General features: G+C 49.0%; 2 protein-coding genes and 1 long non-coding RNA gene across 6 annotated transcripts in view; 1 reads left to right on the top strand and 2 right to left on the bottom strand.

The window, feature by feature from the left end:
- SHROOM3 (shroom family member 3) overlaps positions 1-1,035 on the top strand; it is a 38,701-nt gene extending 37,666 nt beyond the window's left edge. For all 4 annotated transcript variants that reach the window (XM_050320678.1, XM_050320680.1, XM_050320677.1 and 1 more), the window contains exon 10: positions 56-1,035. In XM_050320678.1, coding sequence (XP_050176635.1) covers positions 56-415 — 360 coding nt within the window. In that variant the 3' untranslated portion in view covers positions 416-1,035. The remainder of the gene's footprint in view (positions 1-55) is intronic.
- Positions 364-7,249, bottom strand: LOC126642776 (uncharacterized). Its single transcript, XR_007629541.1, has 3 exons — positions 5,745-7,249; positions 2,543-2,685; positions 364-486 (listed from the first exon to the last, which is right to left on the bottom strand). It is a non-coding gene; the product is annotated as an uncharacterized LOC126642776 (long non-coding RNA).
- A 973-nt stretch (positions 7,250-8,222) lies between these two features.
- Positions 8,223-11,246, bottom strand: LOC126642649 (16 kDa beta-galactoside-binding lectin). Its single transcript, XM_050320453.1, has 4 exons — positions 11,058-11,246; positions 9,213-9,292; positions 8,905-9,076; positions 8,223-8,435 (listed from the first exon to the last, which is right to left on the bottom strand). The coding sequence occupies exons 1-4, from the start codon at positions 11,244-11,246 to the stop codon at positions 8,292-8,294; spliced, it is 585 nt and encodes a 194-aa protein (XP_050176410.1). The 3' UTR covers positions 8,223-8,291.
- Positions 11,247-15,918: the final 4,672 nt, after the last annotated feature.

Genomic DNA, 15,918 nt, shown 5'->3' with positions numbered 1-15,918 from the left:
GGGAGCAGGGATTTCAGTGCTGCTGGTACTGAAGGGCTGTCTCTGGTGTGTGCAGAGCTCACTGAACGAGAAGAGGAAGCTGCTGGCTGGCCAGCACGAAGATGCCCGGGAACTCAAGGAAAACCTTGACCGTAGGGAACGGGTGGTCTTGGAGATCCTGGGCAACTACCTCTCCGAGGAGCAGCTCCAGGATTACCAGCACTTTGTGAAGATGAAGTCCGCGCTCCTCATCGAGCAGCGGGAGCTGGATGATAAAATCAAACTGGGCCAGGAGCAGCTCAAGTGCCTCATGGAAAGCCTCCCCACGGACTTCACACCCAGGGATGCAGCGGCAGCAGCTGCCCTGGCTGCAGCACTTGCTACCTCCGCGGGGGTCGGTGGTAAAACACCTCCAGCAGCCTCTTCCTCACTCTAACCTGTCCCAGGTGGACCTGGGACACAGTCCTGCTCCAGTCTGTTTAATCCAAGTAGCTGGCAGATGGTTCTCTACAAAGACAATGAAAGGAGACAGGTTTAAAACAAGATTTTAACGAAGGAAAAAAAAAATAGCAATAATAAAGGTTTTGTTTTCCTTTCATTCCACCTCTGCTTCCTGGAAACTTAAATCAATGTGGAGGGAAATCTCCTCCTGCCAGAGATGAGGAAGAGTCTCACAAGAATTAAACACATGACCTTTAATAAAACACATGACCTCCTCTCTTCCTGCCCTTTCCTGCCTACCTGGCACCTCATTAAATAATGAAGGATCTAAAAGAATGAAGCCTTAAAAATAAAACCAACCCATTATTGATATTTATATTTTTTAAAGAACAAGACAGAATGTGTAAGTTTTTGTACATACTCTAATCAGTTACTTGATTCGACTTTGTTCTGTATGTAGAAAAAGACATTTAATTTTGTATTTTGTGAAGACCTTAACAAAAAGAGGGAACCCCAAAGATAGTCATGCAGTAGCTTGGAACATCTCATCGTGGTTTTGTTGCTGTTGTTGTGGTTGTTTTTTAATATAATAAAGGGCTACCAGAAGCAGCTTCACCCTGTTTCAACACATGCTAAATATACCATTAAGTGGCCTTGTGAAAGAGATTTTGGCCAGGAAAATACTATCTTTCTTCTTCTGGATCTTGTGGAGTTTAAACATCTTTTATGGCAACCTGCATCTCAGGAATCCAAGTTAGCTGGAAGTAAGGAACTCACTGCAGGAACAGGGGGGGAATTCTGTCTTTGTTTTGGGTCATCAGAACTGCGATCGGTGCTTCTGTTGCAGCCTGAAGGGTTTGCCTGAGATGTGTCAGGGATCTCTGCTGACAGGATTTGTAGGCCTGGTTTTGTGAGGGGATGATGTACACTAGGACTTTATTTTCCCTACAGCAATACCTCATTTGTGTGAACATACTTCATCAGGAATTATTTTACAAGCTACAGGAGGCATTAACTTGAAATCCAATACTCTCTTCCTGCCCACGGAAACGATGCACGTGAAATGATAACAGTGCACCCAGGAGCTTGCTGTAAAGTATATTCCTTCTCACTTGGAACACTCTTCAGGCTCACGCAGCTTTTCACGACAACTTGAAGCAGCAGAACTGATTTTTATGCCTTCACAGCCAAATCAAAGCAAAACTAGAGGGAAAAATATCTTTGGGATCCCTCAGGAATAATTATGTGAGTGAATTTCAGGGAAACAGTGGGGGGAGCTGTTTCAATCCAATCAACACATTTAATTTGGCCTAAAAGAATTCCTACTCTCTACTGCAGCTTAGTTTATTAGATTTAAAAGCTGTTTTAATTCAGACTCTTTTTTTTGCAACCACCTTTCCATCCTACACTGTGCTCCCATTGTACATAGAAGCATCAGCTAATGAGGCAAGTGATAGTCGGTGACATTTTTATAACAGCTTATATTTTCAGGTGAAAATTGTGTTAAAGCCTGTATTTCTAGGGTAAGCACAGACTGTCTCTACCCAATTTTGTTCAAAAACCACTGCCCTAACTGCGAGGTTTGCTGAGGTTGGTAGCAGCACATCTTGGCACGCATTTTAAGGTAATTAAGCATTAGCCAATTCTGAAGATTTACTGCTCAGTACCTCTGGCAAAAAGGGGAACATATTCATTGCTCTTTATCCCACCTTGCTTTTCTCTTTTGGTTTTAAAACTAGAGGATAATGGAAACCTGTTTCTCAGAGTGAGGAAATGATTTCATGGGACATGGATACCAGGGACAGAAGTTTACACTTGTTGTCCAGTCCTTGTAACCTTACTGACACAAATCTGCATTTTGGGTCTGGCTATGTGAGGTTTTTAGATCTGAACCTGTATTTAAGTATCTGCAGGAGAGAAAGCCGGCACACCAAATACTGCAAGCACTGTTCTCAAACAGTTGGCATTTCTTTGATAAAAACAAGCATTATTTCTATCTGAAAACATCCATTTGGGATATTGCAGTGGAATGCCCCACTTCCCACCCTGCTGTGGGGACCTGCCTGGGTGGCCTCTGTCTGTAGGTGACAGTGAGGCTTCTTCCCGAGTCAGTGTACGGTACCTGAGCCAAGTGCCTTGTCCGAGGCATCTCCAGGGAAGTCGTGGAGTGTTGAAGGATGGAGTGACAGCCCCCCTCAGCTGGCCACAGCTGATGCCTGGCACAGAAGGAATGCACAGTCTCCCCTCGGTGGCTTGAGGAAAACCCTGGTAAGGACAAAGGAGTTGCACTTCTGACATACGATGCCAGTTCCAAGCAAAATCTTGTACAGAAGCAACTGGGCACCTCACTGCATTATGTGTTTGCACATTAGTTGGAACACAGCCTTTTTCCTGAGTTTACATTCCTTAAATTATTGTCTTCAGTCAAAGCAGCTCTTTCAAACCCTCTCAACACTCACATGCTTTTAGCAACATGCTGCACCCACGGTCTGCTCTGCTGTGCCATGTGATAGAAGTGCTGAGAAAATCTAGTCAGCCAACTTAAAACTGGCTTTTTTTATCAGAGCCCTTGGGCAAATGATGGTCACAAGGAATTCACCTCAGATGTTTTCCTCAAGACTAAATCCAGTAGAGTGTTTACTTACCAGGTTCTGTGGGCTCTAAGTTTACACACAAGATCTTTTGTGAAGGCTGCATATAAAAAAACCCAAACAAACAAAAAAAACAACAAACAAATTTGGTCAAATGCAGAGCACCAGAACAGTTTATGCGTCAGGCCTGATCCATCATCTTTACAACTCAGTTGCTGTCGTGATTGCTTAGGCTGGTAATTAAGAAAAGCAAGTAAAGCAAACTGGATAGCATTCCATACACCACACAAATCCTGAGTATTAAAAGGTGTGGTGACTTGTCATTTGCAAAATGGGAAACAGAGCAAGCATTTCATCAGAAAGCCCATGCTTTAAATCCTTGTGAGCAAACTAGGGCAGATCTAGAGACCCCATCCCAGGTTTCTCCAAGCCAGTGTTTACACAGGAGCTGTTTATTCCTTTCTATCCCTGCAGAGGAGATGTGTGCTGACCATGGCACAGCTTTATGGTTTGGCTGTGTTCCTCCAGAACTGCTGAGTGTCATACACCTCTGGGTTTTTCCAGCAATGTGTTGCTAAACAATCATCCTTTGTATTGTGCCACTAAATGTGTTTGTGGCCAGCTTTTGTGCTGTTTGGTGTGCATCAGTGCCAAAAATCCTTGCAAAAATCTGCTATCTTGGTGCCTGTTTCAAGATGTCAGGGAGATGGAGCCAGCCAGGCTCAGCACCCTCAGAGGGGCTTGAGGGGGGCATCAGCACAGGTCTGCCTGGTTTGGGATGTAGGATTAGGAAAAAGGGCTTGTTTTCCCCTATAGCAAAGAGTGAATAGGGTACATATGAGCCAGGAAGTTTTTTCCTCTATGGTTTGCAGCCTGAAGCCTGAACCTCCTTCTGCTAAGGAGACTTAAAGCAAGATGAGTAAAGCCATCCATAACTTTTTAAATTCTCCTTTGTTTACTGAAATGCAAAAGAAAAAAACCAAAAAACACAATCACATAATTCAGCTGGGCAAGGCAAGAGCTGGTAAAAGCATGACCAAATACTGGGGAAGCTGCTTATGAGGGACCTGCTTTTGCACAGATTATTGAGATTTTGCTGAGGAAAAATAAAATTGTGATTCATAAAAGGTATCCAGGGCAGTTTGGAGAGGATGAAATTGGAAGATGAAGATGAGAAGCTGTGGGGGAGCAGATATAGGTTAGGAAAGGGGCTCTGCGCGGGAGCTTCTCGTGGCCCTCCCTGGGGGGGTTCCTTGGCGCCATTTTACCTCACGAAGGATGGGGCCGCCTCAAGCGCCCCCGCCGCCATCTTAGGGGGCTGTGAGGGGAGCCCCGCGTGCTGGGGGGCTCCAGGACACCCCCGGCATCCAGCCCTCACCAGCACCTCAGAAACCCACCCAAACCTCCAGAAATCACCCCAGTGCTCCCTGCCCACCCCTCCAGGTGTTTTTATGGCTAACACCTGTGAGTAATTGGGGTTAACGAGGGACAGCAGGGCTCGGGGGGCAGCCTGAGGGGAGCCCCCACCTGAGGCGCAGCAGGAGGACGCACACCTCAGCCTGATTCTGTGGAGAAAAGGTAGGTAAATTTGTATTTTTATGCCTTTTTTGTCTCTCATGGGACAGCATGACCAGCTGTGGAGCAGCTGGGTCAGGGTTGAAGGTGGAAAACACTAAAATTGTTGGAAAGTAGGTGCTTTGGTGTTGCGTTTCCACAGGCGTGTCCAAAAGGAGGGAGGGCTCTGGGCATGTGGGGATGTGAGGGGGTCTCAGCCTGGCAGAACTTGCCCTCATCCCTTGGCTCCTGTCCAGAGGAGCAGACAGGACAGATACAGAGTTTGTACTTGTCTGATCCAAAGGATATCCCACTCCAGTAGCATTGAGTTTTGTGTTGCCCAGACCTCCATCATACCACAGGAAAGGGGAATTGCGTGCTTACCATTTCCTATGTGCTGCCCCAAAATAGGGCAGTTATGAGGTAATGCAGTGTAAAGTTTGAGGGTGACTTTCTGAAAATGAGTGATAAAGTTTCTTTTGGTTAGTAAATGTTGAAACTGGGTCTGAGGGAACAGAAGGGGAGGAAACAAGGGAAAAACACGACTGTCACCTCTTGCAGACCTGGTCACCTTGTTGCTTTGTGCAATCAATGTCAGTTAATTTCATATTTGTTTTGTTTGAAGAAATTGTCATGCACTGCTTTGTTTGTAAATTCTGTGGGAAGCGACCCTGCTGGTTTCCCACGCCCCACCTCAACCTGGACTGCCCCTCAGCTTCCCGAGCACACGCTTAGCCACACACCATTTCTGGGTGCACAGTGTCCTCCCACTGCCTTCTGAGGCTGTGACAATCAGTGTCACATGCAGGCTCCTGTAGGCACAGAGTCACTCAAATGGCCTATTTCTGTCAAGTGAAGTTAATGTGAACTGCTCAGGGAGAAGTTATTTTTTGAGAAGACAAAGCTGCTGGTCTGTCTTAGCCCTCACTGCTCTTCTAGGTCTTGCATGAGATTTTAACTCCTGTCCTATCTACCATTTCTGAACTCATCTTTTTTTTTTTTTAAATTAGTTATTTGTTCTCCTCTACCTAAATGTGAGGTGAAAACATACATCAATTAATCTGTATTGATAGAATCATTTAGATTAGAAGAGACCCTTAAGATCAAGTGCAGCTGTTAACTTAACACCACTAAATCCACCCCTGTGTCCCCAAGTGTCCCTCCACTTCTTTGAAATACCTGCAGGCATGGTGGCTCCACCACTTCCCTGGGCAGCTGTTCCACTGCAGACATTTTTCCTCATGCCCAACTAAATCTCCATGTTATAACACAAAGCCTCACAGCTGCTTCTCAGGGAGTTTGGAGGCCCGATTTCCCTTGCCGTGATGCTGTAAGGAAATACAATGGTGACTGTACACTATGGAGGATTTAAATTTTTAAACAAACAAACAAAACCAAAAACCACACACACCGAAAACAAACAAACAAACAAACCCACCAAAATCTGTGTCCTTAGGCCATGCTGTGGTGATTCCTGCTCCCTGCTTTCCCATTCACTGTGACCCTCCGACTGCAGCAGGGCACAGTGTTTTGGCTTTGCCAATCGCTCCAGCAGGAGAGAAAGTGTTGTCACCACTCCAGGAGCCAGCCAGGGCACCCTAGATTTCTTGGTGTCACTTAAAGGAAAAGGATTATTTATAGCTCTGGGACACAGGAGAACAAAACTCAACTGGCAGGAAGTGCTGGCAAAGGGATGCTTCCTTCCTACCCTTTCTCCTGTTTTGTGGGCTCCTTAGTGGTAACTGCCAGTGCTAAAAAGCAGGATAAGCCTAATTAATTCTTGTGGAAAGTCCAGGAGGGGGGGTAGCCCCCTTGAGGGCACTGTTTGTACCCTGAGCACAGCAGTCAGGAACACTTGGGGCCAGCCTAGGTGGCCATCAGGACTGCCAGCTTAAGGGCAAAAAATATGAGATTAGCTTTATTCTTGTCAGTTCTGAGACACAGACCTCACCTGACCAGGGCAGCCAGGAGCAGACACGCAGAGAGCAGCTGTAAGCTCCCCTGTGCCTCAGCTACATAAGGGCCTTGTACCTTTTCAGTGCTGTACACTTCACTTAGCTACCTGCAGCCAGGTAACATGGCAGATTTGGGGAACAAGACAAAAAACATTCTCTTTTCCCCAGCTCTCCGCTCCAAATACCCTGCAAAATAAAACAATTTCAAGACTTACTTGACAAGGCAAAGCATCAGCAAGACTTCCTTCATCCTTTTCCTAGTAAACGCATCCCAGCCTCTAAAAACTAACCTCCTATCCCATAAATAATGCAATAGATGCAGGACAGAAATTAAAAACACCATTATCCATGCCCATCCTGCAACACAGCCAGGCTCCTGCCATCTCCCATGGGGATGCCCAGCTCTGGGCAGCTACTGCAGTACAGATCAGGACAATGTTGCTGATATGAAGGCAACAGCCTTGCAGCCTGTCAGCCTTTCCATTAAAAGCCTGGAATGGCTCAGATCCTCCATGGTGTGGTATTGCCCCTACCCAAGCAGCTGGCCCAACTGCTCAGCTGTTGAAGGAGTAGCAAATGCAGCCCTGCTGATGGATTAACCAGCAGGGATCACATTCCAGCAACATTTGGCTAAGGAAGGCCTCAGCTGTGCAGGCCATTGACCGAGCTGCACCAGGGCAGCACTGTCAGTCACAGAGCCAGCTCCCAGTTCCCCACAGCACACAGGACTTCTTTACCTTCCATCAGGTCCTCCAATGCCACATCAGTCCCAGCTCCAGCCCTCTCCTGGGTCGGCATGGTTAGCAGGATGCTGGGAAAGAGCAGTAGCAGACACACTCCAAGGCATTGCATGAGCAGAGAGGTTGTAAGCACAAGAGACTCTTCACTAAGCTTGTTTGTTCATCTGCCTAACTGCAATTATTTGTGTTTGGTGCACTCAGGATTTAATACCTGCGGTAGCCTAGTTCAGTACAGCCCTTAAGCTGCACCTGGGCCTTAGCAGTCAGGCATTGTAGACACTGACCCACAGGCTGCCACATGGCCTGTCACCCATTCCAGGTATGTTGGTCAGCCCGACTTCATGGTACCTGATACCGGGTCTCTGTGTCAAGACCTCAGTTTGTGAGTCAGCACACACAGCCTGATCCTCTCATGACCTCCCTCCTAAGCTTTCTGTCAGGCTTCACCTTGCACTCCACATATTTTTCCTGGCAAGAGCAGTCAGCCTGACCCACCTGCTCTTTGCTGCTTCTCAGGTACACCTGTGCCAGCCTGCAATGCACCCAAGTGCTGAGCGTGGGTCTTGGAAAGCAAAGCTATTTGCAAGAGCACAAGCCATGCCTCGTGTTCCCTGTCAGTCCCCCATCCCCAGCAAGGACATGGGGAGCAGCTTTCCTTGGTCAGACATAGCACAATGAACACCGCACATACTCCTGTTTGAACCTTCCTGGCTGGACTAGTTTCAGATTTTAGAAACCAGACAGGGACCACTTACTGCAGCCAACAAGGTGAAGGGAGCAACTACTGCTAAGGCAGCTTTACTCACAGTCAGTCATGCTTTGCCTGGCTTGTGTCTAAATCAGTACCGCCTGCAAATCCACAGTGTAAGGAGGCACGAGGTTGGATACATATCCCCTCCTTGCCCACCCCTGTAGCACACACAGGAGCAAGCAGATTAGAGCAGGAAACAGCAGAGGAAGCAGCCATTGCAAGTTTGGGTTTATTTCACTATGCATGGGGGCAGAAAACAAAACAAACCAAGCTATAGCTGTTAGCTGAACTTAATGGCTTTGACTTTGAAGTCACCCTCCACAGCCAGGTATTCAATTTTCTCCATGCCCAGCCGATTAGGGAACTTAAACTCCGCCTCAGGCAGCTTCACCGTGGCCTCAGTTTGATCGAAGGAGATGCACATCTGTAGAGAGTCACAAGGAAAAAGGTTAACACCTCACAGCTCCCAGGCCTCTCGCACTCCCCACTACTCCAGCCTGGGTGTGGGACAGGCGAGGTGGCTGCTGGTGCAAGGCCATGCTCATGAGCTCAGCACAGGCAGGGAGGGCAAAAAGGGGGTTTGCTCTGCCCCAAGGTCAGATCCAAGTTTCTGCAGCTCCAGGATAAGACAGACCCAGTCTCAGGGCAGTGTTTTAACTGCTCCAAGTTGTGTGGCTTGCAAAGGAAGGCCAGACTGGGGCACTTAACACATCTGAGCTGTGGCACATTGACTTGACAGCTCATTGGCTTTAGCTGCAAGAATCTTCCCCTGCTGCTGATTCCCTTTCCATGCCTGCTCCTTCTGCTGCACAGAGGCACAGGCAGCATTAAAGAGCTGTGCTCTTGGCCCTTCAGTGCTCAGTACCAGGGCCTTGTGTACCCTGGGGCCTCACCTCAATCTTGTCACCATGCTGGAAGGGAAAGTCAGCTTTCCTGTCCTCCTCACCCCATGTACCATCCTGCTTGGAATTGCACACAATGGTGTTGATGTCCCCATGACAGTCGAAGCGAGGGTTGAAATGCAGCATGAGGGTGTTGCCGTCCTTCCCAACATTCACAGCAAACCTGGGGAAACAGTCAGTGCCAAGGAAGTGCCTGTGCAGCAGGTCCAGCTACCCAGTGCTGGCAAGCTGAACAGAGCAGGAGCTCTGGCTTCCCTCAGTGCCACATCAGCTCATTCACCATTATCCTCCTCACTCACCCTTTGGCATCAGACTTGATCTTCCCTTTGACCTTGATGCACTCACCAGGCTCGATGTCCAGCTGAGTAACAACCAGTCCCTGCAGGGCCAAACCACAGGGGTTAGTCTGTCCCTGGGCAAGGCTTCCAGTCCTGCTTGGGCCAGGGCACAAAGCAGCTCTGGCAGACCCAGACACAAGTCCTGTGCTAGAGGAAGGGTTCAGTCAGGCCAGCTGCTTGTCCCTGCTGCCACAGGGATCTCCCACTCCCCTAAGCAGACACAGAGCTGTGGTGGGTTGAGCCTGGCTACATGCCAGGTACCCACCAAAGCCATTCTATCATGCCCCTCCACAACAAAAGCTTCATGAGTTGAAATAAGAACAGGGAGAGGTCACTCACTGATTACTGTCACAGGCAAAACGGATTCAACTTGCAGAAATTAATTGAATTTATTACCAATCAAAATCAGAGCAGGATAATAACAAGTAAAACAAACCGTAAGAACACATACCCCTTACCCTTCCCTCCCTTCCCAAGCTCTATCTCCTCTGCCTGCCAGAGGCACAGGGAGATAGGGAATGGGGGTTACAGTCAGTTCACTGTAGGTTGTTTTCTGTCACTGCTCAGGGAGATAAGTCCTTCCCCTCCCACAAGCAGCAGTTCTCCACGAGCTTTTCCAACGTGAGTCCTTCCCATAGACTACAGTTCTTCACAAACAGCTCCATTCCACTGGTTTACAGTCTTCTTTCAGGCATCCACCTGCTCCAGCTTGGCCACAGACCTCCATGGGCTGCAAGGCACAGCTGCCTTACCATGGTCTTCAGTGCAGACTGCAAGGGAACCTCAGCTCTTATTCCTGGAGCACCTCTCCCCTTCCTTCTTCACTGACCTGGGTGTCTGCAGGGCTATTCCTCTCATATTCTCACTCCTCTCTTCCCAGAGTGCAATTCCTTCTGTGCAATACCTTTTGTTCCTTCTGAAGTGTGTTATCGTGGAGGCATCACTGCCACCTCCGATGGGCTCAGCCTTGGCCAGGGGTAGGTCCATCCTGGAGCCAGCTGGCATTGGCTCTGCCGGCCATGGGGGAAGCTTCTGGAAGCTGCTCACAGGAGCCACCCCTATAGCCCCCCCCACTACCCAAACGTGGCCATGCAAACCCAAGGCAGGAGGGGATTCAAGAGCAGGGTACAGGCGCTGCTTTACCAGCTGCTACAGGAGCAATGTTGCTGAGTTCTACTTACCCACGTCAGCTCATGCAGGGAGACCAACTGCAAACGAGCTGCCTTGGGCACTGCCACCCAGCCCCAGCTGTCCTTTCCCTCCCGCTGTGCCCACGCCCAGACTGCCGAGGTCAGGTTCCCCCGAGGCACTAAACCACTTATCTCCCCGGCACTAATTCTGCCTTCTGGCTCTGCTTCTAAGGCAGCGCCCAGGGGGTGCTTTCAACGAAAGCAAAGCTGGGGGAGGGCAGAGGTGGGTTAGAATACACTGCCAGCCTGCTTTCCTCTCCTGTTACAATAGGAGTTAACCCAGCCCTGTACCCAAAAGACATTTTGCCAGAAGGAAAATGCAACGTTTAAGGAGAAAAGAAAGAAAAGCATAAAGGGTATTCAAACTGTAGAGTTACAAATGGACCCAAATCTTTAGATTACTTGATGATATAAACATTCCTCAGCTTTCCCACTTATAACACGCTAGAGGAGGAGAGGAAAACCGGCTGGTCAGCCCTCCTCCCACAGTCACGTATCAGCCTCACATATCCTCTCAGCTCATTCTTTTCTCCTCCTACCTCTGGCACCAAGCCCAAAGCTCATACACAGCACAGCCCTAGTCCTGCTTGTCACACCAGCCAAAAAAGGCACTCACTTGCTCCATGATGCAGACACCAGCCCCACCAGGCAGGACAACCCCAAGCCCCTTCTCCACAACCCAGAAAAAGCAAGTGCGCAGCTCCAGCAGCTTAAATCCCTCGGGCAGGAGTATCACATGATTGGAGTGGGCGGGGCGAAGGTGGTGATCGATTGCAGCTGTTCGGGGATGGAGCTTCCCAGCCATTTAAAGGGGACAGCAGGAGATCTGTAGCAATACTGTTCTTTGCAGGCAGTAAGTGTATGATTTTAAGAGCTGAGTGGTTGTTTGCTTCTGCGTGATCCAGTCCAGGTTTTTCCCCATTCTGTACTCCGGCAGAAATCCAATCTGGGTTTGCCCCCATTCCGTACTCCGGGAAAAATCCAGTCCGGGTTTTCCCCCATTCCGTACTCCGGGAAAAATCCAGTCCGGGTTTTCCCCCATTCCGTACTCCGGGAAAAATCCAGTCCGGGTTTTCCCCCATTCCGTACTCCGGCAGAAATCCAGTCCGGGTTTTCCCCCATTCCGTACTCCGGGAAAAATCCAGTCCGGGTTTTTCCCCATTCCGTACTCCGGCAGAAATCCAGTCCGGGTTTTCCCCCATTCCGTACTCCGGCAGAAAAATCCAGTCCGGGTTTTCCCCCATTCCCTACTATGTGACCAATATGTCTGTCCTTGAACAGGCAGCAGTCACGAGCATTGAGGCCGTGCTGCTGAGAACACAGCTGTGCTGGGCAGGGCATGTCTCTAGGATGCAGGACCTCCCTAAGATTGTGCTCTATGGGGAACTTGGAAGAGGAGATACAAGGACTGCCTGAAACAATCCCTCAGCCTTGGCCATATTTGATCCTAGAAGTTCTTGCTGTAAGCTCTCCTAGCTGCTATGCAGTGTCTCTTGGCTCCTAATCCCAGCAGCCAGAGTGCGGCTCTGTGATAGCAGCAAGGTGCTTTTGTTAAGTGACCTCTGTCTAAAATCAGGGTTGGAGTCCTCATGTTACTGCTGCAAAGCGAGCACCTCTGTGGATATGTGTTCTCCCAGCCCAGCCCCGTGCCTGCAAGCCCTGGACTGACAGGAGCCCCTGAGTACAAATCATCACTGCCTGCAGTTCAATGAAACCCAAGGGTTTGGTATACTCTATGTCAGCATTTAAAAAATGCCTGACAGTTCAGGTTGGAGGTGAGGGGCTCTAGCAGATGTAAGAATTCGGGCTGCAGCTTTTGAAAAGTAGCCTGATCTCGCTGGTTCCATTCCAGCTGCAAAAGGCTCCAGAGGGAAAAGCGAAATGCTTTGTTAGCTGATGAAGAGTCCAGGCAGGGCAGTGTGCAGCCGAGAGGACAGGACAGGAGACTGCTTTCCCAGCCAGTCCCTAATGCCTGCTATTCCCCTTTCCTAAGTCCATTAAAATGACATGACTGCCCCAGGGCCTTTGCAGGGCAGGGAGGTGAAGGTGGAAGCAGCTGCAGTGCTTTGGGGGCCTGTGGCACTGGATCAGCTTGTACTGTGCACTGGCTTTAGCAGCATCCTCAGCCCTCCGTGCCTCAGTTGCCCTCATACCTGCAGCAACACTACTGACATGCAGCTTCACAATCCCACCTGTAAACCCACAGTCAGAGCTGCTGGATAAATGCAACGTGCTACTTTTTGGCTGAGTTGTGACCAGACAGTGAGATACCTGTCCGTGGGTAACTTTTGGAAGGGTTGCACAGGGCACCTCACAAAACAGTGCAGGAATTTATGGCCAGATAGCAGTGGGAAACATGGTACCCTGCAGGGGGCTGCTGGAACTTCATTAGAGCAACGTGCTCACAGTTACAGGAACAGTATCCTGACTCCTGACACCATCCTTTGTCCCAGATATCCCCCACACCCATTTCAGAACATTCCCGTGGTATTTCAGCAAAGCTGAGCTGTGTTTGAACTAGAAAGTCACCAGCCTGGATTGGAGCCCTGTGACTGGGCTGTATAAGAGAGGACAAAATGCTGACTGAAAGTGCAGGGAAAATCCTGCAAATGCTCTGACATCCAACTAACTCCCTGGCCATCCTACACGTACACAAGAGCCATACTGCGATCAGGAGTTAACTGTGGGAACAGACTTGGTGCAGGTAGCAAATGCCACCAAGAGCAGGCCCCCTCCACGGAGAGCTGGAAGAAGCCCAACTAATTCCACCTTAAGTTAGCCCCATTCTCTAGCAATTTTAGCTGGGGTCACGTGTTAGAGACAGGCTTTGAGTGCCTGCTCTCTGTGCCTGAGTTACCGTGCAGTTGTTCCCCGGGTCACTGCCACACGTGAGGGGTTGAGCAAGTGCTATTTGGTCGGTTGGGTTTGTGTATTTGTTTTCTGTTCAGCTCTGTGAAACCCCTGCAGACTTCTCTCCTCCTTTCAGTGCTGGGGCTGTGCAGTGCTGCAGCGTTGGCCACTCTGACGCCACTTCAGAAATGCACATTTTATGTGAGCTGCTTTTCTGGCCTGAGGTCTCCTCCTCTGACCCTTCAGACAGGGAAATACCTTTCTAATAACACACGGAGACTGCACTGTTTGTTTTCCTTGAGTGCTGTGTACTGGCAGCCCATTTGTCTTAGCAACAAACCCTTTGGTCTTTAGATTTCAAGCACTCCTGGTTGGAAGCCCTGTGAAATGAGAAAAGTGTTTTTTCTCAGGCTACAATGCTGAGCTGCCCAACTGTCCTCCATTTTTCCCAGGGATTAAGTGGAGGGGAAAGTGGGGGAGCCAGTGGGTCTCCTTCCCTTTCAGAGAGTTTGTAAATGGTGCAGGCAGAGAAGAGTCATCTTCTGCTCATCCAGAGGTGATGCCCAGAGGAGTTTTCTCCTGTGGGGAAAATTAGGGTGCTCTCCTAGTGTTTTGCCTTGCAGGCTTGCTAGAGGACATGGGGCCCAGCACCAGGTCCTGCCCAGCACCAGGTCCCCCCCCAAACTCTTCATCCACCTCGTAATTTGCACAGGCTGCAGGCAGACAACTGGCCAGTCTGATTTTCTTGTAGCTCCCTAGAAACGTCCCACATTTGCTGTAGAAAACTGTAAATACCATAAGGATGCAGCAGGCTGGTTGTTCCCTTTTTAATCTTCTGCGAGAACAAATACACCCTAGCCATTGGCAAGTCACATCCCTGGCTAATCACTGCTGTCATTAGGAATGGCTTGGCCCTGGTTTGGGAAGGTCTGAGGACACACCTTGCTGCTGGCTAACTCAAGGCCCAGGGTATATCTCCTCTGCCCTGTGTCACACAGGGCCTGCTGGCTCTGCAGGGCCTGTGCCTGCCCTGTCTTGCTCTCAATGCACACACATTGGTAGTTGTTGATGCTGCATGTCCTGAGTTACTCCTTGCTGGAGCTGAGAGAGAGGCCCCACTTCTTGCTGTGAGTAGTAACTTTCTCCTCCTTTGGAGAATTCATCTGGCCTCTGGGCCAGCACAGCAGTGCTGTACGTGTGCCCCCCTGGGAGGGCACCACTGCTGCAGCCATTGCCCTTGAATCCCTTTGGGCCAGGGAGGGGCACCAACCCAAGTACCAGGATACTGGCAAAATGATGACAAGGAAAACTCCTCACCCTTTCCTAGTGTAAGAGAAAGCTTACAGTTTGCTTTAAGTTAGAGTTTATCTTTTCATATTCTTTAGGGAAGATTTGTTCTTATCTCTGTAAGTTCATTCTCAGTTCATCAGGCAAAGGCAGCATCTTTCTCTCACGCTGTCTTTGGGCAATATTTGTGTCAATACTGTCTGGATGGGATCCTGGTCTCAGCAATAGCCCCTGGTTACTCTTACAACCCAAATATTATGCTGTTACAGCATAACAAATGGTTATATATATACATGATATTTCTATATACACACACACAGGGTGTTTTGTATCTTTTGAAATGTCTGGGGACTTTAACTTAAGCAATCCTGTGCTTCTGCTGTCGAAGTGTCTGATTCTCGCTGTTTCTCCTGTAGCACGTTATTTTGTCTCATCTGAGAAGTTTCTGCCTTTTTGCTTGAGTAGTCACGACCCCCTGGAGGGTTGGGGTGCACGCAGCTGCTCTGGGCCCTCCTGCACAGCTGGCTGAAACAGTGCTCTCAGCACCATGGTGACTTCCAGCCCTGTGCTATCCGTGGGCTGGGCTGGAGACCATGGGGGAATGGAGCCATACTCCCAAAAAACCTCTAGCCTGCTCTTGAAAGACAAAGATTACTCAGGAGCCACAGTGCAGTGTGGCAGGAGGTTGAGATGGCCTCCCAAAGCACTGCCTCAGAGGGAACTTTGTGCAGGAAGAAGGGCTAAAGGTCCAGTCCTCCCTGGAAACCAGCTGGGGTTGCATGGCCACATGTCTCTACAGAGGTTTTGCCCCTGAGGGCTTCCTGATTTCACCTTTCCCTACATTAAAAGGGAAGTACCTCAATCCAGGTTAATTATAAATTCAGTTAATTATAAAGAACTTCTTGCACTATCTCAAAGTGATGAAAGGAGTTTGCTGATGGTGTCACTGGAATTTAAAGTATGTCTTCTCATTTTGTTTCCCTCATTAACACTGTGACCCAAGATGATAATCCCTGTGTTTCTTTCCTCTCTCAGTGGATTACACTTAACTAGAGCAAATTGTTAACTACTCAGAAGAACTGGGCCTTTGTTGTGTTGGACTCATTTCACTTCGGCACCTCCCTCCACACCTTTTAAGTTTGCAGGTGGTGAACACCTCCCCTCAGAGTTTTTTGCCTCATCGCTAGGGAGCTGTTTGCATTTGTTCCTCACAGGAGGCGAGGAACACTACTCTAAAGTTATAGATCCAGGTTCATCTTTTCCTCTCCTTTGCAGCTCACCAGAGGTCTTGCTCAAGCAGCTATTGCAGAACTCACAGCAGAGTCCACGGGTTACTGACC

This window comes from Myiozetetes cayanensis, unplaced genomic scaffold (assembly GCF_022539395.1).
Source record: "Myiozetetes cayanensis isolate MyiCay16 unplaced genomic scaffold, myiCay2020 scf24, whole genome shotgun sequence".
Classification (NCBI taxonomy): domain Eukaryota; kingdom Metazoa; phylum Chordata; class Aves; order Passeriformes; family Tyrannidae; genus Myiozetetes; species Myiozetetes cayanensis.
The sequence above is the reverse complement of the archived record's forward strand: the minus strand, read 5'-3'. Positions and strand labels throughout refer to the sequence as shown.